General features: G+C 37.2%; 2 protein-coding genes across 6 annotated transcripts in view; one reads left to right on the top strand and one right to left on the bottom strand.

The window, feature by feature from the left end:
* ATXN1 (ataxin 1) overlaps positions 1-13,905 on the top strand; it is a 212,947-nt gene extending 199,042 nt beyond the window's left edge. For all 4 annotated transcript variants that reach the window (XM_072152640.1, XM_072152642.1, XM_072152641.1 and 1 more), the window contains one exon: positions 286-13,905. In XM_072152640.1, coding sequence (XP_072008741.1) covers positions 286-810 — 525 coding nt within the window. In that variant the 3' untranslated portion in view covers positions 811-13,905. The remainder of the gene's footprint in view (positions 1-285) is intronic.
* Positions 13,484-25,963, bottom strand: part of GMPR (guanosine monophosphate reductase) — a 79,839-nt gene continuing 67,359 nt past the window's right edge. For both annotated transcript variants that reach the window (XM_072152644.1, XM_072152646.1), the window contains exon 9: positions 13,484-22,151. In XM_072152644.1, coding sequence (XP_072008745.1) covers positions 21,971-22,151 — 181 coding nt within the window. In that variant the 3' untranslated portion in view covers positions 13,484-21,970. The remainder of the gene's footprint in view (positions 22,152-25,963) is intronic.

Raw genomic sequence — 25,963 nt, 5'->3', positions numbered from 1 at the left:
AGTCTATCAGGTGCACCAGGGCTTTGGTGTGCCTACTTAGCAACTATTTTCCCTAATTTTGGATGTGGCACTAAACATAAAATATGCAGCTTATGAATGGATTGATGAATTAACAGCCCATCAACATGGACAAAGTGGATATTTGGAGGGGTGATTTGAAAATCGGGTCTATTAAGTGGTTTACCACAAATTATGTGTTCATGTATAATTGTAATGTAACAAATCTAATAGTTGTCACAAACTGTAAATTGTAAACATATATTATGCTTTATTGTATCTCTGCAGGTCAGCGTAGAAGTCTTGATAGAATATCCTTTTTTTGTATTTGGCCAAGGTTGGTCATCATGTAGTCCAGAGAGAACAAGCCAGCTGTTTGATTTACCATGCTCCAAGTTGTCAGTAGGAGATGTCTGCATATCGCTTACACTCAAGAACCTGAAAAATGGCTCCGTAAAGAAGGGGCAACCCATGGATTCAGCTAGCATCTTGCTGAAGCACCCAAAGAATGACAGTCTGTCAGGAAATAGACACAGGTATGCAGAGCAGGAGAACGGGATTAATCAGGGAAGTGCACAGGTGTCCTCTGAGAATGGAGAACTAAGGTGTCCTGCTAGATTAAACGCCGCGACCTTTGAAGCCAAAATTGAACCTGGCAGACCAATGGTGACAAGGAAGAGGAGGTGGTCTGCCCCAGAATCAAGAAAATTAGAGAAGTCTGAAGATGAACCACCATTGACTCTTCCTAAGCCTTCTTTTATTCCTCAGGAGGTTAAGATTTGCATCGAAGGTCGATCCAATGTAGGCAAGTAAAACATGTTTAGAGAAGAGAAAATAGGCTTACCTTTGTCTTTTTTATTCAGATTACTGTACTGTAGAATAAATAACCCAGTATTTACACATTATCATCTTATTTTAGGTTTATGTTTTAACATTGTTTTAGTTGCGACTGGTTTGATTCAGGAGACTGTTGGTGCATAAGTTCTTTCCACAAGTGTTCACTCTTGCAGTACCTAGGATTTGGAGGGGAGCTAAGCTTTCTGCAGTCTTGATGGATGGGATTATATAACCATGGCTTCTGTGATTTAGTAGCATGGTGCCAATTTCAAAGTCCAAGCAACTTAAGCTTATTCTTTCAGGAAGGAATAGAAGGGAAATGAAGAAAAGATATCTGGGCTGTCCCTTGTTGGGATTTTTGTTTCTGTTATAGGTCATTGGCACAAACAATCCCAGTTGAATGGCATTGTCTTGCTGACAATGCTTAAGATTCCATTTCATATACATATGTTGGGAGAATTCTCTATGTTTACCTTTTTCTTCATTTGGTCTCATAGGTTTAAATATAGTGCCATTTTATATCTCATTTTAGTGTTTTTAACAATTTGAGTCCTAAAGAAAGCAGTGAACTAAGATCATTTCCAGTGGCCGAATACTTAATAATAACCATAAATCCACCTCCTAGTAGCAAATGGCACTTTGTGTACAGTACCACAAATTCATCCTAAGGAAGCCTAACTGCACAAGTAAATATTTGAGGGTCAGGGGTCCTCTTTGCTCTAAAAAGTTTCTAATTTTTTGTGCTGTGAAAAATTCAGTCATTTATGTCCTTATAATGTTTTATTATTGTTATAACTTCCAATGTTAGATCTGCTGACAAAGCATTGCTTGCCTCCGTAAAAAGGCAAACATATATGACAGGACACAGAGGTCAATAAGAGTTACCTCTGGCAGATTTCTGTTTGGACAAGTATTTGTGAGGTTTTGGCAAGAAATGTCATGTAGACCTGGCATGTGCTTCCCAGGCTTTAAGCACATTGCCTAAATAGAGCACTAACATCAATTACTTGCATAATGGGTGCAACTTTTTTGTGTTCAACCTTTCTTCTTTAGTTACAACTGGTGCCACTTTTTTTTGTAAATGTTCAGTGTGACACATTAAGGAACAAGAACTGGAGGGGTAACTATAGTTTGTCTATTAGCACTTAAAATGCTGTTCACACTTTATTGCCGAGCATCTTGGTCTAATGTTTGCTAAGTACTGTATCTCACTTTTAATCTGTGTATTTTAAACTATATGTTTTTTTTTCTTTTAAATATTTTTTTTCAACACTGAAACCTACATGAAAATATATAGAGCTTCTTAGAGCAAGACGTTGAAAGTTTTAATGTGGTTTCAAAGGGATGAATGTAATTATTGACCTAGGATGTGACCGTTTATTGTCCTAAAGGACTACTTTACAGAAGGCACTTTTAGAAAAGAAAGGGTTAAAGTCATATGTGAGCTGACATGATTACGGAGAACTGATAGGGAAATATTAAGCTAGATAGAAAACGTAAAAATAATTGTCCAGTGTTTAAAAAAAAAAAGATGGACTTTAAACATAAAAATAAGAAAACCACAAAAAAATCTTGCAGTTTGCACAACTTAAGTTTCGCATTTGAATGAAATTCCTGCAAATTAAATGTAATAATGTTGTAGAGACAGGAATGAACAGCTGAAAGAACATGGATACATGTAGCAATTACTTACTATTAACCTGCCTATTGTGTTAGGGTAGTGTTTCTTTCAGTTTAAATCTTTCTGTCACACTGAGTCTGAGAAGGAATTCGGAGAAATTGCGGTGTAGTAGTAGCGTGGATGGATGTCTCTGTGAGTATATGTGGATGGATGACTGTGTAGCAGTGTGTGTATCTGTGGATGTTTGGCGTCTTCACTTTCTAAATAACCTCTACACCAAGCACCTATAGTCACTAGTACAAGACGTTTATGTGTAGAAATGCATATTTGCCCATTGTTATGTTAACATAAAAGTTTGGCATAAACCATATATTGCACAGAGAAAAAAATGTCAATTTGTGTTTCCCACTTAGTCCGAAAAGAATAATGGGTACCGCATAAATAATTTTATCCACATTTTTCAACCTGCCTTTTTATTTTCAGCTGTTAACCCTTTATTTTGTACGGTAACTTGCTCTTGTGGATGAAGATTGAGCTTGTGTTTTCCCTTTATTGCTTTAGTTGAGAATTTCCGATAAAGGTTTGACAACCTTTTCCCTGATTACGGAATCACTGTTGCATTTCTTTTCTCAGTATCATATTTATCCTTCAAAATTAGATGTACTAGATGTTGTGTATATTGTGATATTTTTTACTTGAGTCTTGCACATACTGGCTTTTATGGCCCTTATTTCCAAAGTTAGTTAAATTGCTTAGTTAATTGATATTTTTCTTTACATGACTCCAGTGTCATCTTTTAGTTTAAATGTAGCTTCAAGAGACAAGATCTCTTAAAAAAAATGGGTATATATATATATATGTATGTATATATACTTTCTTGCAATGGCAGAGATTTGAAGTTTCTGCAGCATGTTCAAGCTTATCCCATAGAATTGTATTTCTTGTCGAATTACCAATTGTTTTATGAGTGGACATATTCTGTTTGGGTTTTCCCCATCATCAAGACCACAAATTGTCTGTAGTGCCTCCATTTAACAGAATTTCAATGCTCTGTTTAACTCTGTTTAATGACACAGCACCTATTCTAATAACCGGAAAGCTCTCAGGTACAGCTCTCTCATCATATATTAGTGCGGCAGGGATAGGCTACAGAGGGAATAGAATAGGTCCTTTCACAAAAGATGGAGAAATGTCCAGACATTTCACTGCATAAGAACAGGCATAAATCCACATAATAAAGAACAGGAAAAAATAATGCATAGTTTAGAACTACTTTATAGAATATATGAGGATATTGTTCATAAGCAACTTAAAATACAGCAAAGCTAATATGATGGGATTGGGGGGGGGGGGGGTGTATAGAATTGTAAATTGCAGTTCACCTAAACATACTTGTATGTCATTGAGCAGACTAAAGACTATATTGAAAGACATTTACTATAGTCTATAAATGTAATACAAACTGTTATGAGGCAACCTATTGCCTGGTGACAGGTGTTATTGAGAACCGATATTTAAGCAATCTCCAAATATATTCCACCAAGTAGCAGAAAACTTTTCCTATACTGTAATGCTACATATGTATGCATTTATATCTTAACATATATACATTCATTTCATTTACAAAAATAAAATTGAAAATAATAATTGAATTTTTCAAGTAAAAAAATAAATATTTTGTGCAATAATTAGTAAATAACACTGAAGATTATGCTCTAAATAAGGGCCAGTTCCCTTTTTCCTTTTTGCATCCATTATCCAGTTTCAGGATGGATACATTAATAGCAAAGTAACAGGTTTTTTTAAGGCTCATTTCACACTACCTTTCCGTATTTCAATTCCTCCCCTCCATTGAAAAAGTAAAGAATAAAAGTTTAACAGAGTTCTAACATATCACTTAAAAATTGACAGAAAGGTAAATTTTATGTCATCCGCTATGTTCTGTTTAGGCAGGGATCCGTTATACATGCGTATTTTGGACAGAAAAAAAGACGGGTAAAAATAAAGGATCCATGCCAAATTTACATTGTTGTCAATGGGATTTTTAACTGGTACGTTCAACCTCTGTTAAACCTCCATTCTTCACTTTTTTAACGGAGGGAAGGAAGGAACAGTAGTGTGAATTTAGCCATAGACATATCTTTAATGGATTCATTAAAAGAAATATGATACCTTTCTTTTCCTTAGTATCAGCTAATTTCCATTTTTTATTATTTTATAGCCAACAGTTTTTTTATTTCTCTTCTTTGGCTACTAGAGGTCATATTGCAACTTGGAAATGTAAAATCAGAGCACACTCAGTATAAAAAAAACTGATAGATTAACTCATGAAACAAACTGATAGAACTATCAACTTAAATAACTGAAGGCCTTATGGGTACCATTGTAAGTCTATTGAAAATGATGATAAAAATCAGATCTGTTATCCATATGTCTATAATCGGAAACAGCAAAATTGAAGGAAAAACATAGATGGGAACTGGCCCTAATTACTAATACTTCAGCCAATCCAGCAAGCAATAAAGGACAAGTGATGAATATATAGACAGGCATATCCTGTAGCATTGAACCAATATACCAAACTGTAACCCTATATATCTCAACTTCTCTTCTTTTTCACTTACAATCATTTACATTCATAGGCAACTGATCCTCAAAAAATCTAATACCCAATTTTCTTGTTGAGTGCTTCATCTACCTGAACCCATTTCCACAAAGCATCTCTTCCCACCTCTTCTCTCACGCTGTACGTCTGTCCTCTCTGATCATGGACAGACTGATAATGTACTTATTATCCTCAGGGCTCTTTTTTCTTCTGTGTAACCTAGTATGAGGGATGAGAGTGTGCATAACATTACAATTACCACTATAACATGTGCAAAGGCAACACAATATAGATGTTTTACAGAACCTACTGGAGAACCTGAACGTAATGCCATGTTATTGTAGTCATTTTTGGGAGAGTCCCTTATGATACGGCGAGCAACATGCTCGCTATAATGCTATTCAGACTAGAACTATGGTAAGACAGTACATATAGGGGGTGATTTATTATGGCCTTTCATAACAGAAAACTGGCTGTGTTTTTTTTTCTCTCTGAGCCTCTTGCACCTGAATTTATGAAGTGTCGACTTGTTCTATTTTTTTGTGAATCCAGTTTTCTGGCGCTTCTATTTTTCCAACACATTTTTTGGCGCAATAGGTGGCGCAAAAAGAGAGCAGTTAAAAGCTGGTCTTGGGAGTTCTAAAACTACTAGTCCGTGCCCTAATTCATTGATCCCTTGCGCCACAAACTTACATCCCACTGAAAAATATATCACGGTTCGAACCCCACCCTGCGCCAAAAATAATAAATGCCACTCATAACCCTTGTACGTATTTAATCTTGTAATGTTATGGTTTATGGTAACAGTATAATGTTCTTTATATTAGGCAGTGGGGAATATTATGTAGAGAATGAATATAGTGCTTTTACCAACTCATTCACTGGATCAGTCAGGGTCCTCCCAGTGATTCGAAAGTGTCCCAGTCATATTCTATCATGTCTGTGATGCAAAATCAAGTCCGGTAAAGTGCTAGTCATTTGTTCCATTGTGACAGCACCAAAGCCAAATGACCATTTTCACAACGTGTATTGAGGTTTTGGAAAGCAGACGTTGTGGGTTACTTTCAATAGCAGATGGCAGGGATATGGAACAAATGACCTTGCCATAGGCGCTGTATCTTGAAATCAATACTGTTGTATTTAGGCGCTACACATTAGGGCTCAGAACCTGAGCCTTCATCAGGTTATTCCAATGTAATAAATTAAAGGAGCATTTATCTTCCACCAAAATGTGGATTCCCTGCACCTCTAATGATCAGATGCAAAAAAAACCCTAAAAATTGTGAGTCCCAATTCCACTTCCTAGGCCTATGATGCCACATTGATTGGTTGCAAGATTTTCCCATTTTAGGGAATGTGCTGTCTATACAATGTACTGTGTTTGAAGAGGTGCCACTGTTTGATTGAAATTTATACACCACCAATCCTAAGGATAGTTCATTTTTATTTTAGTCCTAGAAAACTCCTTTAAACCCCCCACCCATGACCACTCCTGATAAAGGAGTAAACAGATGACCTCAACTAAGAGATGCAAACAATATAGCACTGTGGGAGGATTTTTGCAAACTTCCTATGTGAGAGATTGAGGCAGAACCTGCTTGTTGTAATCTATGCCTGTGACTGTTAACTAACCTACAGTATACCCTCATAAAATACACAGTGCTGAGACAAATAACAGATTTATTTTTTTAATGAAACGTCATTCAGGGTCATTTCAAATAGATCTAGTGCACAGGTGTCACAGTATATATGTCTCACTGTAGCACCACTGCATGTTCATCTGTGTATGGATAGGCATGTGAATATATAGTGATATATACACATACGTACTCACGTACACATGCATGCACTCGATAGAAATCAGAGTGTACCTCACCTTAATGTGCAGAGTTGTCAGCAGTAGGGAGAAAAATGATAGCAGCTGCATGGAGACAAGGCTAAAATAACTTGGTTGCTATGCAACGTCTCTATTATCTCATCCTCAGATGCAATATAGGGTCTCTATACATGATGGCATCACATTTCTATTATGAATTCAGAATTTTGTATCCTGGAATAGAAATTTATATGATCATGGTTTAGAATCCTAGCTTAGGCTCTGTGTTTGTAACATAGGAACCCGTGTCAGTGGCTCCCAGTATACTCCCAATATACATGGGCACCAGTCTTGTCTATAGATTGTCCAGGAAGCTCCATGACATCACTGTTTTTTGTAAACATCGTTCACATATATGGCCACGTGAAAAAATGAATGTAATATGAGTAAATCACGTACTTGTTTTTTCACTTGTTATAGATTTCTAATATCTTAACTCATGGCTCTGCCATTCGTTACTAAATGTAATTCCAGGGTCAGGTATATATAGCTGTATGTATAGTGAGAAAAAAAATAGAGATTAAAAAAAAGATATAGATCTATGTGTATATAGACATCATATATATTTTTTACATTTCAAAGTACACATACAGGTGAAGTGTTATTTTTGTACCCCTTACATTCAGCAAACCCAAATGGAACATTGGCGCCAACCATTATGGTGCTTCATCAATTAGTAATAGATATTTTTGTAAGAATGCTATAAACTATACAAGCAACATTTAAAGCAGCAGTCCATTGAATTGTTACCAATGAAGGGAAATACTTCTTTTATTGTATGTGAGTTCAATGATAATTCCGTTAAACAATGACATTATAAACATACTTGTAGTTGTTGCATCGCTGTTGATACTCTTTCCAGTGTCCCTTATGGGAGCCTCAGCTTCTTGCATTCTGTATTGTTTTGGGGTTTCAGTGCTTAACTAGTATTTTTCACATATTTGCAACCAAATTGTTATGTGCTGGCCACTTATTGGGTTGATGGAAGGAAGGATGACGATGGACTGCTGCTTTCACTTTGCATGCTACGATGTTGACGTGTTTCTTTGTCAGTTGTGGAATCAGAACTTTGGGACAAGCAATCCTTTCAATGTATCTCCTTAGATATTAGTACCTTATGATTATATTCATTCTTAACGCACTTGCTTATTAATACAGATGCAACTAGTGATTGTGAAACCATAATGGCTATTTTACATTGTTTAGTTTTTTATTTTGTTATGGCATAGTCTGGATCTTTGCGTAGAACTTCATGGTACTCATATTCTTGTCTTTGTATCTTAAGATGGGTGGATTAAGAGGTGTAACAATAGTAGGCATACTTAGCATCTATTCAAATAACATTTAGCTTATAGCAAACTAGGCTTTCACTGTTTCCCATTGTCCTCCTTGCAATAGCATTTGACAGCAGTCATTTTTTTCAAAGTTTTAACTGTCGTTTTAGTGCCAGACATTAAGTTTACAATCAATCACACATTCACCAATAAATTAGTCAGGGAGTCAATAAAGAAAAAGAACCTCGATAGGAATTTCTATATAAATAATGACTGTTGCTTGCAGATTTTAACTGGTAACTAGCATTTTTCTGTGGGTCACATTAGTTTAGATGTGACTTATTGAAAATATATTTTTTATTTTTTGCCTTATGTGTTTTTAATTCATTGGATTAAGTGTTCATTGTATATGTGATCCCCAACCTCCTCTGTCTGTATTTCCCATTTACACCCACCTGGAGACATTTACTTTGACCATGTCTGTCTGTAACATCACCATTTCACAGGAAGTGACATCATTACTATTTCCTATCAGCTAACTTTTAGACAACTTTCACACCTCTTACTCAGGGATGGGGCTGGTGTATGTTTGGTACACATGTGACCAGGAGCAGCACTTTCACTACTCTGGAGTAGGGATGTTCAATATATAAATGTTTGTTCTGTTTTTATCTTTAACCTGGGACAACACAAAAGTAGTATATGAAAAAGGCAATATATATTGTAGCGGGTGAAAATGTAACCATGTATAATGTACTGCCCTACAAGTGTTGAGAAACCAAATTGAGAAATATTGTAAAATCAAAAATGGAAATTTCAAATCTATAATTTCAAGGTGGCTAAAAATATCAAGACAAGCAAATGCACTTTCCCTTATCTTGTGTATCTAGTGATAAGATAACACTCCAGATTGTGCCCCAGAGGCATTTTACCTGTGGTAAGATAATTTTAAAAAATTGAAAATGTAAAACATTTTCATTCACATGGTCTTTATTTTTGGCTTCCTTATCAAAAAAGGACTACAAACATTTATTTTCAATAAAATGGTGGTACAGTGATATGGTTGCACATTTGTGTCATGTCCTTAGGTGTTACTGTATTTTGCAGTGTAGTGTTAAACCAAATGACAAACAAATCCAAACACCTTGCACACCTCTACTCCGGAGTGAACTTTTTCTTTTTTAATTTTTACGCAGATGACCTCGCTTCAGATGTGTTACCTTACTGATAGAACCTTTTCTCGTAGCACTATACTGTATGTTGTGGGAATATATAGGTTTTTTTTATGTAAACCTAATCTGAGAAGCATATACCTTTTTTTCAGAAGCACTCATATTTAGGAGTACATGACAAGCTTAAAATGAAATTGCACAAAAATTGAATGTTGGAATGAGTAATTCAGTGTTTGAAAAGACATGGATTCTAATGAAACAATGATGGGTTTCATACTTTGTAAAGTAAATAAATATATATATATATATATGCGTGTATGTGTGTGAGTGTGTGTTTGTGTGTGTCCGTCAGTGTATAAACATGTGTTTATACGCATGCGCACACACGCGGATATTCACATTTGTATACAAAAGTAGAAAGGTAAAACTTTGCTATTTTTTCTTATTGTATATAGAAATCTGTTGAGTTTAGATGATCAGGTGTACATGGCTTCTGCCAGAGACAATTTCTACTTTTTGATGGCTTGTCAAGGACAACTATACTTAATGAGGATTGTTGGACCTAAAGAATTTTAGAGCTTGAATTCCTCTGTTGTTAACATGAAGAAGTCAACCAAAACTGGAAACTTATGGAACTAATTAAAAAAAATAAATACATGGTTAAATAGCATAGCTATAGGTTTACTAGAAGTGGATGGTGTTATACATTGTCACACTAGTGAATTACCATTGTAGTATGCATTTGCATTTATATACTATCACTATACAAATATTGATTGGTTAATAAAGTGTACGAAATTTGTCAGTTACAGTATTTTCCAAACCATATCAGTTTAGGTTTGAGGCCTAAATAAAGATGTAACTGGACCACTCCAGATAAGTTGTTCCCTCCTCACTACGTAATTATATACTAGGCATACAACATTGGCGGTATTTATCAAAAACAGGACACATGAGATTGTATATTTTAATACATATGCTCCCTTCTTGTTGTCCTGCTCAGAATGACGCTCTCTATGTTGGTGTAGCAATAGTAAAAATGAATAGCACAGTAGGTGAGCTTTTTGGTTAATCACCACTGTCTTAAGGAACCCCATTCAACTCTAAAGTTTTCTTCAGACAAGAAGCAGTTTATCCAAGATGGTATAAATGCAGCTTTGGTATTACATGGTATTTCACCTCAGATCCTAATTGCAAAAGAGGTTCTCAATGCTGGGAACTAAGATAATCAGTTGATATCCACAGATGATACATGTTTTACCTACAGCCTTAAATGCACCTTTAGTTATGTGAAAAACTCACATAAATTTTAGATCAACAGGGGTTTCCCTTAGTTAACTTAAATTGAGGGTGCCAGCATCGGGCATACCTGGGCAAGTACCGAGGCCCAGAACTGCTTGAGGGGACATAAGGAATCCATGGGGGTGAGGGAGGCTGTATCTAATTAATCCATAGGGTAGGAGGGGGGCTTTATATAAAATAACCATGAGGGGGCTGTAAAAAAAAACAACCATGTGGGGCGGTTTGGAATGATAAACTATGGAATATTTTGGGGAACAGGAGACTGTTTTAGTTTCAGAATTTTTAATGCCGTCATGTGAGTTCATTGCAAAGGGGCCCACTGAGGCTTTGTCGCCCAGGGGTTTTCTGAAACCTGGAGCCGACCCTGAATTGACATATAGTTGTCTGAATGAATCCAAATATCAGAATACATTTCTTGTAAACTGTTAAGTTATATTTATAGATTTGCAAGGTAAGGAAAAAGTATGTTGTATACAGATCAGAAGCAGCAAAACCTGCATTGACGGAACCACAGATAAACTTTTTTTTATCTGCTCATGTAGGTCTTTTATTTTAGCAGATACCTTGTCTGATGATTTTATACTTCATTCTATTAATAATTTACCATATGTATCTTTACTATAGATTCACATATGGAGTTTCAGTGCAATTTTCAATGTAGTTTTTAGCCAAATCCACAGTTTAAACTCTATTTCTATACTTATGATCCACTCCTGGCTTAGGTAAGAAAAAAAACTGCCTTAAAAACTGTGCATGTGAATCTGTCTCAAGTTTCTTAATTCTGCAACCTTGATCTTCTGAAACCTCAAAAATGTCAAGCAAGTTGGATTTGGTAATATGACAGTATACAAATATAAATAGTGTCGTAAAATAACTTTTTATTTCTTCAAAAAATAGCTCACTGCAGCACTTATAAAAAAAATTACCTTGAAAATTGACCTAGCATGAAAAACAGCAAAAACTATTACTGGATCCACAAGTTAATTTTTCCTCCCATTTATATTTGTCAAAGATGTTTACATAAAATTCAGATTCAATCATTTTTTGGGGGTTTCTAGCACTTTTTATTTTACATATTGTATGAGAAGGTTCTCCTACTATTCAAAAAGCGAGAATGAAGGCTTCTGATGTTTTAGTTACAATTAAGAATACTTGTTCTTTGTGACCTTGCCACAAGAAGTAGTTATTGTGATATAATCTCTGAATTGTATTGTTTTCTTGTCATTGCGTGAAAAGACCCAAGTCTTCCATTGAAACTAATTGGAGACTTCACCCATGTTATTTTTGTGAATGTTTATATTTTGGCTGTCAAAGCTGCAATGATCTTATCTTGGTTGTGTGTCTGTCACAATGTAGAAGTGTTTTACAGGTAATGCTCACAGTGCTAGCAAGCCTAGAACTTTCTGGCACTGAAAAACATATACAATAATTTTAGAAGAATACATCATACAGAGATTTATTAAGAAAACAAAACTGTAAATTAATTCCAAAAGTTTAACTTAGTGATGAGATATACTTAGTAAAAGTGAGTGCACACTTTTGGCAGATGTGTAATTTAAACAGGTGGAAGTGTATGGGGCACATTGTGATACAACATGCAATAAATTGTTTAATATGTCAAGTAGCAGTAGGCGTTATTCTGGGGAATATTAAAAAATTCTGATTGGAGTGGATGTACATTTTGCAATTACCATTACACTCATGATTCCAGCTCCTCCTAAATTCATGGCATACTTAAGATGGATACAGTTCAATAGCTTATAAAAGAAATCACTATTTAAAAAGTAAGAGAGTGATGCAATTGGTGAAGCAAGAAACTTAATTTAGTTATAAAAAGAATGTTGCTTGTGTAATAAAGTCAAACGGGTTATTTATTATTGTTTCGTTCTGTAAAAAAGTCTCCAAATGTCGCATTGAGTTTTTTGTGACTATTTATTGCTAAAAAGTCACACAGTGCTGATTCTGACGCTTCACTATTCTAGCAGAACGCCCTGCAAAGCCAGATTCATGACTTGCGACTTTAAAAAAAAGTTGCATAGTCAATCCAGTCCCCTGTTGGCATATGTGCTGAGACATTTTGTGGATTTTGCAACTTTTTAGGAAAAAAAATCCCAGACAGCAAGTAGAGCACAAGAACATTTATTAAAGGACAAATGACACTTTAATGATTCTGATGGCCGTAGGGCAGAGCTCCAAAGACAGACATAGAACTGTTCCAAGAAGCCTGCCTAATGATAAATAACCCCTAATGAGTATATTTCTAGTACACAACCTAATATATGTCATTTTCAGCTTGTATACCTCTAATTCTTCTATAGTTTACATCCAAAGATAGAAAAATCCCTTTTATGAAAATCCATTAATTTCTCATACAGGGCAAGGAAGGGGTAGATATGTAGACATACTGTATCTCACAAATTTCTGATGAATGCTGCCAGGACCTTGTGTTACATAAAAAGATGCATAAAGACTTTGTCCTGTGAGCCCTGCAAGAGTAGTTAAATACACTGAATGATATTTGGACAGAACCTCTTTGTCAAGGTTTAACCTTTAATTTTGTTATTGTCTCGATATGATAATACACACTTCTTTTGATAACACAAACAAATCCCTAACCTCAGGTATATAGTAAAAGTATGTCAGTCATTATTTTGTACTAGCCAGTGCGAAGCAATGAACTGCCCTCATTCTGCTGTATGACACACTTCCAAGATACGCCAAATTTAAAGGAACTTGCAGCTTTGTCTGAAGATCTATCTAGGCTGAGCCAGCCAGTATCAAGTGGAAAGATGGAGGAGATAATGTTTTGCACCTTATTGAGCAGAGTAAAAATTTCAGTGCATACAGACATAGTTTGGAGCTTTTATTGTGACAGAATTTTTTTTTTCCATATGCGTGCATACTCTCTGTAATTCCAGTGTAAAATATTGTACTTGCACTAGCTTTTATAAAAACAAATATTAAAAATGGAAGAATTCATATTCTATTTTCTAATCGTGGTGTGTCTATTTGTAGGATACACTCAAGTCTGTTTATTGAATTTTATGGTCCCTTTCTTTGATGGTGCTTGCAGGTTTTCTAGGTAGAAATTATTTCATTATAATAAAACAATGTTTGATTCAAAATTTGAACAAAATTGTTTTAAATAAATTGTCTGTATACCAGTACAAGTTTATTGTTTCAGTATACTCGTACTAATAAAATAACAGTGCCAATTGCAATTCTGTGTCTGTGTCTTTTTTAGCGTGCTACAAAGAAAACACACATGAAATTTGTGATTTCACACTGCTGTTTATTTTATATGATCAGTCACCAGTACATTTATTGATCAGGTAGGTACAGGGTCCTGCTGAGGTAATAACAAGAACTCAAAAGTAATATGCCACATGTGACAATAAGCCGCTTTCCATTCATGGGCCGCAAACAAGGTCCCTCACGTTGATGACAGGAGGAGAGAATTCCTGGGCCGCAAACTCAGAAAGGAATAGGACCAGCTCTGAGTTTTACCTCTGGTGCAGTCATCTCTTACATGCGGCCATTTATAAGTTAATGAAAACAACAGGGGGTTGTGTGCAAGCCATTAAAAATAACAGCTAGCACATATCCTAGCAAGAGGCTTAGTGGTGCAGTTCATATGCCTCTGCCTTTATAATACAATATGGCCAAAATTTTATCTCTAAAAGACAAAAGAGGGTTGTGCAATGACATACTAAAGTAATAGTCACAACATAATAGGGGATCAATATTTTATCTCTGAAAGATCTACTTTACTTGATACTCACAGAAAGCTTTATAAAATGGCATATACAGCCTCGGCTCTATGTAATATGGTTTTTAGCAACATAGCGGTATCAATTAATATCCATACCATAAAGAGCCAAATATATATATACTTTAGGGAAGAAATACTCTTAATAAATCTGGTGCTCTTCAACATATCCGAAAATCATATGTATAGATTTCTACAGCAGTTTCCAAAATGTTTTAACTTTGAAGCCAGTTATCCTCTATCCACTGAATATGATATAAGCGCTACATCAGTTCAACTCCTTAAAATCAGAAGAACAGAGGTCCCAGTCCTTTCATAGACAGGAGGAACCGGTTGTGCATGTGCCACTCTTTTCTTTTCAGTTCTTCATGAGTCCTATAGAAATAATCCATTCACACTAGAACTACTGTGCCATACTGGAGTCTGGACTAGATCGCAGAAGATCCTTGAAGTCATACACCCACCACTTTAGTATAAGGTATAGTGTATATTGTGTATAGTATCCAGTGGATAGAAAATAAGTTAAGAAAATTCCCCATTAACAAATTATTTTAATCAATTCTTCACATTTTAAAATTGCTGAATGGAAAGAAAAGTTGGAAAATAATTTGCACCATTTTATGACATAAAATCACCAGTTTAATGTGGATAAAAGTGGAGTCTCCCAGTTCAGATCCTATCAGATCCCAATCAGCATTTGCTAGTCATTTCCTAGTTATCTGTCATTTTAGCTCACTCCTTATTTCTATGTTCCATGGGAAAGACCTTCGCAGCATCCCCCAGATCAGATCTGTTATTTGAAAGTCAGCACTTCATCTGTATCATTTTTTCTATCTCACCCACAAAATAAAAAAGTGTGAAAAATTTGATTGTATGTTTATATAAATGTGTAACTATTCCTGCAATATTTTCTTTCTAAATCACTTCTGTTTTCATTCTCATCTACCACAGAGAAGGTTTACAATCCAGGAAATCCACCATCAAGCATGACAAACCAGGAAGACTTACTCCTAGATGCAGACACTGTGACTGTGGTAATCTTCTATTTGTTATTCATGACCTCCACCCTTCTAAAGTCAACTTCTAAGATTATGATAAGGGACTTGAGGGGTTATCCTGTGATCTGGCTTTACTTGTGAACTTGTGTAGTGAGCACTTTCTGCTATGCTGAGGCAGCAGGGGGGAAGGCGAGACAGTGTAGCAGCCAATAAAGCCAGGTGACAGTGGGGCTAGATTAGACCCTCAGGCTAATTAGCATCATTTTAAAAGTTGGCTTTAGAAGGAAGAAGGTTATATATAACTAATACAAGAGCAATCACAGTACCTGGAGTTATGAGTAAGTGTCCCTGGTTTATTCATGCATCACTTTGATGGTAGATTTCATTTAAGTAATTCCTCCTGAAAAATGAATACAAACTAAAATAACATTATACAATTGTTGTTCCAAAAATAAAAGACAGACAGTCATATATACTTTTTAAGCAGGCCATGCATATAAAAAAATGATTTCATATTTACTAGAATAGTAGGAATCTTCAGTTGTCACAGTTCTTCTTGGTGACATGAAATATTTGCCACACATATGTTGTATATAATAAGCTTCAGGTGGTGAACACTGTTATTTGTACCACTATATACACAACATGTAAGGCCCTTTCTAGGTGTGGAGTTAAAATCAATGAGATTTCCATTGCAGTATGTAAGCTGAATAAAGATTTATACGATCCTTTATCAATTAATTTCTTAAGGTGATGTAACATTGAGTACACAGGAGAGCACTGTAAAAATGCTGCCTGTGTGTAAATGTAAAAGGTAGAACTCTGATCTGAAATTGGACAGTATAACCAATACTAAGCCATGCAAAAAGCCTTGAAAGGGAACTTTACAGCGGTATTTAACATTACAGGTTAATGGCGGCTGCTGCAACTCCCAGTACAGGCAACACAAAGATGTATTAGGCTAAGATATCTGCTGGTTCATTTTCACAGAAATCACATTTAGGAAAGGTATTCAACTTCTTGAGCCCGATTCATGTGGTTGTGTTTTGCAACAGTGACTTCATGACTAGGGTTGCAATTTCAGATGCTCACATGACTTGGTCCTTGAAGTACAAGTTTGTGCTGTGTATAATGGGACCTGCAGCATGACATAACTCGGATATGTAAATCCCTGCTGACAGGCTCCCTTTATAGTTGGGGTCACACTGACCATAGCCATGATATGTTTTCCACAGCAGAATTGCCACCACATAACCTTCAGAACCTTACATTAGCAGCATAGAGGATAGAACTTATAAATCCTATCCATATGCTACAAATAGTAGTGGAAAACATTCTGCAATTGTTGCATAGTTATCACATGGGCTGTGTGGGGATGTATATACGTCCGGATATACGTGCCCATACACGCCTATGGTACCAGGCACAGTACTGTGAACACAACGCCTGCTCACCGTCCTATGCCATCGCCGCAAAAAAGATAGAGATGTGTTCGTCCCTCCTCCACTCCAGCACAATGACGTGTTTTCTCTTGGGCGAGCACACGTCAGTGTGAATGTACCCTTAAAATTCTTGGAGGGATGGGTTTCAATAAAAACTTAAATAGTGTGAAATAATATACAACAGTAAAAAATCATTACTGACCTAAAGACCCCTACCCCTTCAGCAATGCCACCTTAGTGCTCCCCAATGGCATGTTAACTATCCTGCAGGACTAATGTCAACGTGACAGTGGGCAACAGAGCTGCACTACGGAAACAGCAAGGTATCTAACATGTAATACTACTTTCAATATTTCATACTATTTCCCAGCAGTGTCCAATTATTTCCCCTGATCCTGAACACCCCTTAACCATAAATTTTAATACACATAATAAGGGAGAATGTGTAGTTAGTGCGGGGATGTAATTATGCAGGGCAATGGTGAATAAATGTCCATTTAGGTCAGCGAGAGCTTTGAATAAAACTATGGCGATATTGCACTTAGTTCTGAAGGCACAATGGTCAGCATCCAGAGAAGTACAATTCAGGCTTTCACTCCATTAGCCCAGTATTTACTAGAATGAAGAAATGAGAGGTTTCTGATTCAGCTATGCTATTTCTGGAGTACTCCAGCCTGCATGCCTACAGCACTCCCACACATGCAGTCAGGCTTCATTCCTCTACCGCAGGCGGCTTCAGACAGTCAAGACAAACGCTTCTGAACGTTTTAATTAAATATACATCATGCCGGATTATTCCATGGTCTAAAATAAGAGACAAAGCAGCAGCATTGTAATTAAAATGGCACTGCAAAGATAAAGTCAGGAGGTTGTAATAGACTGGAAACAAGTGCTAGATTCTTTAGCCAGCCATCTGGTAAAGCAGCCTGCAAAATACTTAGCAAATTGATAACGAGGAGCCACTCAAGCAGCACAAGGATTGCCTGGAACATTAACTACCTAAAGCACATTATAGTAGATGAAGCGCTCTGCCTCCAGTCACACTCAGGAATAACCTCTATCATATATGAAAGACTATGCCCGTTGTAGACTTAAAGGGCCGCTGTCCATGGGGTGTGAATAATTTTCATAATTCTGCAAATTCACTGCATATTACAGTACCTATGACATCATATAACATCAGTTTTCTGGTAATGTACAATGTAAGAGTGGATGGGATTTTCAAAAATACTCTTCCACTGCCTGTGCAAGATTCTGATTTACACCTTATGAAGCATCATCACTGACTGAACTCTGTTTTCAACCTGATCCAGGATCTGCTCTTGTAATTGCGCTTTTCCTGAAAATTGTGTTTTTAAAATCTGCTAATGACCTGCAAATGCTACTGGAAGCGTTATTGTCTGTGCAGCTGGAGCCAAGTGGGGGCTCTTGTGATTTCCCCCTTAAAGTTCATTAACTTAATCTTTTGGATTAAAACAGGATTACAAGGCCAGAGCCTGCATCAGGGGGCAAAGTGGATTCAGTCAGTGATGCTGCTTTATCAGGTATGAATCAGATGTAGATTTCCTTTAAAGGGAACCTGTCACCTGGTATTATGCCGCTAAACCACTAGTCCTCTAAGGGAGGGCATGACATGTATTTCTAGAATTCCCTCTTTGGGGCAGATTTTATTATAGGAATATGGACGACATTTCACACCAAAGTCAGGCAAATATGCCTTTTCTCAGCTCATTTTCACATCAGATGAGTCAAGTTTAGTAGGTAGTGTCATTTCAGAACCCCTATCTTCTGTTCTATACTAACTAGAAACAGACATCTGGCTTTTATGATCTACAGAACTGGATGTTAAGGCAGTTAAAAAATTGGCGGGAAGTGAATCTTTATCTGTAGCTTGCATTTCCAACTGCATTTCCGATTCTGTGGATCACAGAGCCATAAGTGTGATTTCATCTGAAAGATGAGATCCTTATCTTTAATATGATACAAAAAGCAAGAACAGAACATAAAGAACATCCCCTGGCCATCTCCACTCTTTCTGTGCTGTGAAGAAGAAGGTGCTGATTGCAAAAGTGCAAGTTTCATTTGCTGCGGTCAGCGAGTGCAGGAATAGGAGTGTGACAAGTGTTCTCCAGAGGACAAGGGAACCTGCAACTTGCTCAAAGCACACCCCTTGGGACACAGGAAACATGCTGGCAGGGAGCCAAAAACTTTGTCTTTGGGGACATGCTAAATTCAAAAAAGGGACTCTGATGACAGGTTGCCTCTAAGCAGGTTGTTTATTGAAGTATGCTTGGTACTATTTGGGGTATTTTGCCCAATTTTTTACAGTACAATGATTAAACTGTTTTCATCTTTGCACATGAGGTGTTCAGGTTTTATTGAAAAAAATTATACATTTTGTAATGTATTTAATAATTGGGTGCTGTGACAGTTTTTCAGAGTAGGTTATAAACTATCCCTACATGAGAAGGATTTTTTAACTCTTGTGCCACTTGGGGACTAGAGTTAATTTGCACCTAAGGTTGTGCCTCTTTGAAAATCCACACTTTGTGGGTGACATTTATTAGATCTTATACGGCAAATGTCAGCAAACGGGCGGAGCTTACATCATAAGCCAGCACACAATGAGCCAGCATTGGCATGAAGTTGGCGTAAAGAGAGAATAATCGTAATTCCGTGCATATAAGTCCCGATAAATCTCCCCCATATAGTACATTTACCGCTCTTTGCTTCTTGTTCTTTGCTTAGGACAATTAGCTCTATATCTGAGCACGGGTTATATAGAAATATCATATCACAAATTATAGTGAGTGTTCAAGACATAATAGTGGAAGGCACTGAAGAGAGAATATACACTGGAGACTATCCATTGTCTTTATTTTTGTTCATTTCTGCATGAATCTAATTTATGGCTTAGGTTACAAGACTACTGTAGGGTCTTCCAAAGTGCAACTGTTTAACAAAACATGTTTTGTGCAAAGGCACATCTAAACTAAATATTCTTACATTGCATCCTACCCTTAGCTGTCATAGACTGCTTCTTCTCCTACAGTTAGGATGCTATATAGCGCCTATCAAGTGGCACTTTATTGCAGATCAGGTGACCAAGACTTAGGTTGTGAAATGAGGATATGTGTTTGGTCTGTGCCATCCTATAATATGCTAAATTGTAGCAGCAGAGACTGAGTTTGCAAACAAGATTATAAGAAAAATGCATATCACAATGATGTTAAAGAGCATCTACGACCAGGATGAAAGACTGTATGCAAATGAGCCTGAGGAGCTCCAGGCTCCATAGGTGTTAATGGAGTCTGTAGCCAGGAGCCCCTCAGGCTCATTCGCATACTGTCTTTCCCTGGTGGTATATGTTCTTTAAAGTCACAGTATTGCTCATGCTTTCCAACAATATAAATATGTACAGTTTAGGATTTGCTGCATACATGAGTGAATGTTATACTGTCACACAGGCAATGGTACAAAGCGAGAACATAGATTGGCAGCGATTTAACTCTAAACAACTCATTCCCCAAAGCCAAAGCATTCTTGTATGCATATAAGTAGTTTTACCAGTTTTTAAATGTTTTTTTATGTAAATTTTATATACACTGTTTTTCTCTGTTTAGTATAACCAGAGAAAGTCTGATTTAAAAGAAATGGAAAGATAAATTGAGACTTAGCTAATTTATATAGCAGCCTGTACTGAATACTCCATCGATTGTCTTGGAGACAACTCCTTTTATATATTTTCACAGGTTACCTTTTGGGACAATAAGGCTGACTGCACAAAATGCTTTGTGTTGAACTGGATTTCAAGTGGATTTATTTTTCAGGAAATTTTGAAAAATGACTAGTGAAAAAATTGATGAATGGAAAATCTGCATGCAAATTTGTATGAAGCAGTCAAATAAAACACATATATGCATTAAATTAGTGCAGATTAAAATCTGGATTTTCTGCATGACAATTCAGACTGTGTGCAGTTAGCCCATTGGTAGCTACACAACATCAGGATTTGATGAGTATTTTCCATTAGCATTTGTAAGCCAAAATACAGATGCAAAATTGTGACTTAATCCTGACCATATACAACTACCCTAAATGTCCTAAAAGCTCCAGCAGAAGACACATTTGTATGGGGCAAAATAAAAGATCTTTACTTGATGCCATTGTCACCTCTTCTAAAATAAATATAACTGTTTATTATACAATTGATGATATATGATTTAATTGAAAGCCACACACTGTCTGATTTTAAAAACAATAACTCAATAATCTTAACCTCTAACATGTCACAAATCGATTGTTCAGTCACACGAGGATTGTATTACAGATATACAGCACTAGAGTCTCAGAGAACATGGACTCCTGTGATAATAACATTTGGCATATGCCTGATTTTAAGGGTGGGAATCCCCTTTAAGGCCCCATGATGACTAGAAATGGCCATCTACTGAGAGAAGTAATCTAATTTGGAACATGATAGAAATCATGTGTCATTACAATCACGAATCAACTCGATGGCTTAAAAGACTCTAAATACATGTATAATAAATAAAAGATGCTAAATAGGAAGTGCAGTCTGTAGCGTCTACGAATAGTCTGAAGGTATGGCAATATTAAGGCCTCATGCACAAGTTTGTGTGCTCACCAGGGCCGGATCACGGGTGTAGCACAAAGCAGGCGGAAGAAGGGAGGGTGATTGAGTACTCCACACCCCTACATAGAAAGTCAAGCGTCCCAGCTTGGCTTGGTCACCGCACAATGACTGACATTGACCGCTATGGGGGGGGGGGCATGTTCTGGCTGCAAATTGTGTGGCTGGAATAAAGGCCCCCAAACGGTTGTATGCATGGGACCTTAATACATGATCTTCTGCTGTGATCTTCAACCAACTACAACTTTCATGCTCAATTCTAAAGGTTTGCAGTTGTTGGAAAGCCACAGGTTGGAGCTTGCCTTTGACATTTACGTAGTGTTTGTTATATATTGAGAAATGTTTATCCTTTGCTAAGGAAAAGTTTTGCGGAATATAAAACTAGGCAGCTCTAATGAGATTAGCATGGAAACTGCCTTTACATTAAGAAAACACCTGGTTAAATTGCTGAGTCACACGTATAAATGTTGTCCTTCTGCTTAGCTCTTTCAGTTTAGCAGCTCCAACATATGTGCAAGTGGATCTGAGTCCTCCTAAGATGTCCCGAACAGTGTTCTCCACATCTCCTCTGTAAGGAACTTCCACTGTTCTGCCTTCAGAGGCCCTGAAAACCAAAATATATATGGAAAATGAGCTGGTATATTTCATAGAAGTTACATACCATACAATGCTCCAAAGGTAGCTCTGAAAAAAAGTGTGAATGTGATACATCCTGCTGCATTACAGTGAGCTGTCACAGGATATGTCAAATAGTTGTCAGTACTAGTTGTAGTGATTGAAAGTAAATTTTTTTAATGTAGTGTTCTTTTAGCATAGTGCATTATAAAATTATATAGTCAGTGACTACAAGAATTTTATTACCACCTAAAATGCAACACTAAAGCCTTGTTCACACAAGCTCTGTTTTGTCCATCAACAGTACAAATCCTCTAGCTCATGGCTAACACACGGCCCCATTGCCTTCTATTGGGCATGATCATGGCCATGGTCCTATTCCTGCTCATCTTTGGGGTTGGAGAAGATATTTCTTCTGGATATTGGTGGGGTGAGTGGTGCTTACCTGCCAATGTCAGATGGACCGCAAGCCACAGGGTCCAATGCTTGCAGCCCGTAAAAATGTTCATGTTCATGCGGCCTAACAGCTACAATGCTGTCCTTCTCTATAACACATCTTCATTGGGGAGGAAGCTGCAATAGTACCATCTCAGTGTGCTCCAGGGAAGCCATTGGGGGGGGAGGAGGTATAGTTGTAGCAACAGAGCACGAGAGCTTCTAGCTCTCTACTCTGCCGCTCTAAAATCATCTCACAAGCCTCACACTGGCAGCCTTGTTAGATGGAGGAGATGTGGTGTAGGTGCCATCAAAAGATGTGTCCACCCTTGCCACCCGTGCTGTGAAGTCTATGGTTGGAGCTGTACCAGTGCATAGCGGACGCATCATAAAATGTTTCCTGTGCAGCAGCTCATGTTGCTCTAGATACAGATGGCTGCCAGAAGAAGAGGAGCAGGACTAAGGTGAGTATTTTTTTATTGTATCAGGACACTGTTCCTTTGGGGAGATCGGCGTGGTTACATTATACAAAGGGGACACGGTGGCTAGTATCTGGGAGGGGGCCCTCTGACCTCTACTGACTGGGGTGACATCACTGCCTCTGACCATGTGACCAGCCTCATTTACATAATAAAGAAAAAATGATTTTATTATGATTAATGTATCAATTGACTAGATAAAGGCTCTGATGGATCCTTGTGAGCTGCTCCAACAGGTATAGGTGAAAAAAATAGTGACAGAGACCTGATGACAGGTGTCATTTAAAATTTCCACTCCCCACACTTTAAGGGGTTGTCCAGTTTCACCAAATAATTAATATTGTTTGTGCAATAAAATGTTATACAATTTTCAAATATACTTTTTGTCTGGGTGTAGCCTACACCCTTCCCCATCAAGATCACATGTATGGTTTGTGGATGTGTATAGAGTGTCAGGAGGAATAGCTGTACACATTTTATTCCGGTATCTATGTGAAATATATTGTCACCTTTACTGTTCATGATTGAAAATAACCTACTAAGTAAAATGTAAAAATAAAAACTCCTGTCTTATCATCTTGCCATAAGAGACTCTGCAGAAGACTTTCCCAGAGGCTGCATAAGGGAATAAATTAGCTGCTGAAGAACACAGCACCAGACTGCAATAAATGGCAAATCCTGTGAGGTATCATCTATGACAGGCTGAAGTACATAAATATGTCTTGACACTATCCTCACACTTCACTGCGACAAAAATGTAAAAGAAAAAAAAGTCACCCTGGGGATTTTATTCTATACATTAGGCTTTTTCTTTACCTAATTATCTGCTAACAGATTGTCACATGCCCATCCTCAGATATTACCTCTGATTTGTATGGTTTTAAAAATAATTAATTTGCATGTTATTTGAATAAAATATGTATTAATACATTAGAAAAACAGAACTTAATACTTTCTGTAGGTCTTGACCACATTTGCACACAAAGCAGCAGGGATTTTGTCCCACTTCTCCATACAGATCTTCTACAGATCTTCCAAGAACAACTGTAAAGTATAAAAACGTTTGCCTAACTCTACACTAAGCTATTCTCTATTTTACTCTCATTAGCTATCTGCAGCCGTTTGCCTGCTAGCAGAGATTTTCCCATGTCATCCTGGATGCTCTCCCTCACTTTGTTTGGATAGGTTGCCATGGGATTCCATGTCGGTATGCTGAAAATGAGAGGAAGGTGGGTGGATCTTGTTGGGAAAGGCACTAGGAGACAATCTGTGGCTGCTGGGTGCGGGAGAATATCAGTCCTCACTATTGCTGACAGCATTCAAAAACCTGGACCTTAAGTGATGTCACTGGAATGTGGCTGATCACATGCTTCAGGGCATCCAATAACAAGGGGGAAGTCTCTTTATACTGCCCCAGGAATGGTATGTAGCAGATCTGTCTGTGTTTGAATGTAGCTGAAATGTGTCTGTGTGGAAGTTTGAATGCAGCACAAAGACAGAGCTAAGGCTCCCCATCAATTCTAATAAATGCACACACACAGCACAGTATATATGCAGTGCAAACTCTTTATGCAGGAAAGTGGTGGTCAGCATATAGTTGTCATCTTCCATAGAGTATAATGGCAAAAAAATTTAAATAAAAAAATCCAACATTGAATTATATAATCATTTCTCACTATGATGCAAAGATCCAATGATCTGTGCAGTCAACTCTGTGTCTTCTCTGCTTTGCTCTGCACTAGATCTCTGTACAAGCAGTAACACTGATTCTGTGTCCTGATTGGTCAGGTTTGAGCATGTTCACTTGAATGTGATCAGTGCTTTAGCCTCCCTGGCCATAGCTGATGTTACAACCAGGAAGTCCCGCCCACTTTGGGAAAAGTTGAGAGGGTTTTATAAAAAGCCTGATATATCTATTAGCTCTACATCTCCGTTCAGGAAAAAGCCAGAAGCACGATACAGTTATTGTTGGAATTGTTGTCAAAGGCTCTCTCCAGCTATGCTAAAACAATTTTTTGCAACTTTACAGTTACGCTTTCAGTTTTTGGGGGCTGTCACTGGACACCATTGACTTTCAGTTCCCTCTCAATTAGGTCTGGAAACTGGACATTGAAATACTTCTTACAGAGCTGCTCCTTAGTTATATGTTTGCTCAATGTCATGGTAGAGGAACCAGCTACGACCCATTTTCAGTGCTCCCAATCCGTCTTCCCTTTAATGCAGTATAGACATCATGTATAAAAGTTCTATTTCGGTACTATCCTACAAAATGACCATCCAGATGGTTATTGGTGAAACAGGACCTGGAAATGTGCTGGCATAAAAAGAGAACCTTGACTGCCCTGTAAGAATTTAATCCATGACAGAGTAGTATGTTACTCTCGGAGACTATGGTCCCAGATCACTTCAGGTCATTGAGCATATTCTCCTGTGTCGTTCTGGGCTGATTCTTTACCTTTGTCAGAATTATCCATACCACACAAGGTGAGATCATGCATGGAGCCCCAGACCGAGGAAGATTGTCATTTTGTGTTTCTTCCATTTTCTACTAAATGTACCAACAGTTGTCTTCTCACTGAACTGCTTGCCTACTGTCTTGTAGCCCAATTAATGCCTTGTTCAAGTCTACAATATAGCCCCTGGTGTCCTTAGATTGCTTTTTGATCTAGCCCATGATGAAAAGGTTGGAGTGTGATTGATTCTGTGGACAGTGTCTGAGTTTGTCTTTTATACAGGTAAGTTCAGGTACAGTTACAATTGATACAGGATTTCATTTTTCATTCTGTCTCTCACAGTCGAAGTGCACATATAGTATAAATAATACTTATTTTCATACATATTATATATTCATACATACTGTTCACATAAACTGTTCACAATTTTTTTG

The sequence above is a fragment of the Engystomops pustulosus genome, chromosome 5 (genome assembly GCF_040894005.1).
Source record: "Engystomops pustulosus chromosome 5, aEngPut4.maternal, whole genome shotgun sequence".
Classification (NCBI taxonomy): Eukaryota; Metazoa; Chordata; class Amphibia; order Anura; family Leptodactylidae; genus Engystomops; species Engystomops pustulosus.
This window is presented reverse-complemented; position numbering and strand designations above follow the sequence as displayed.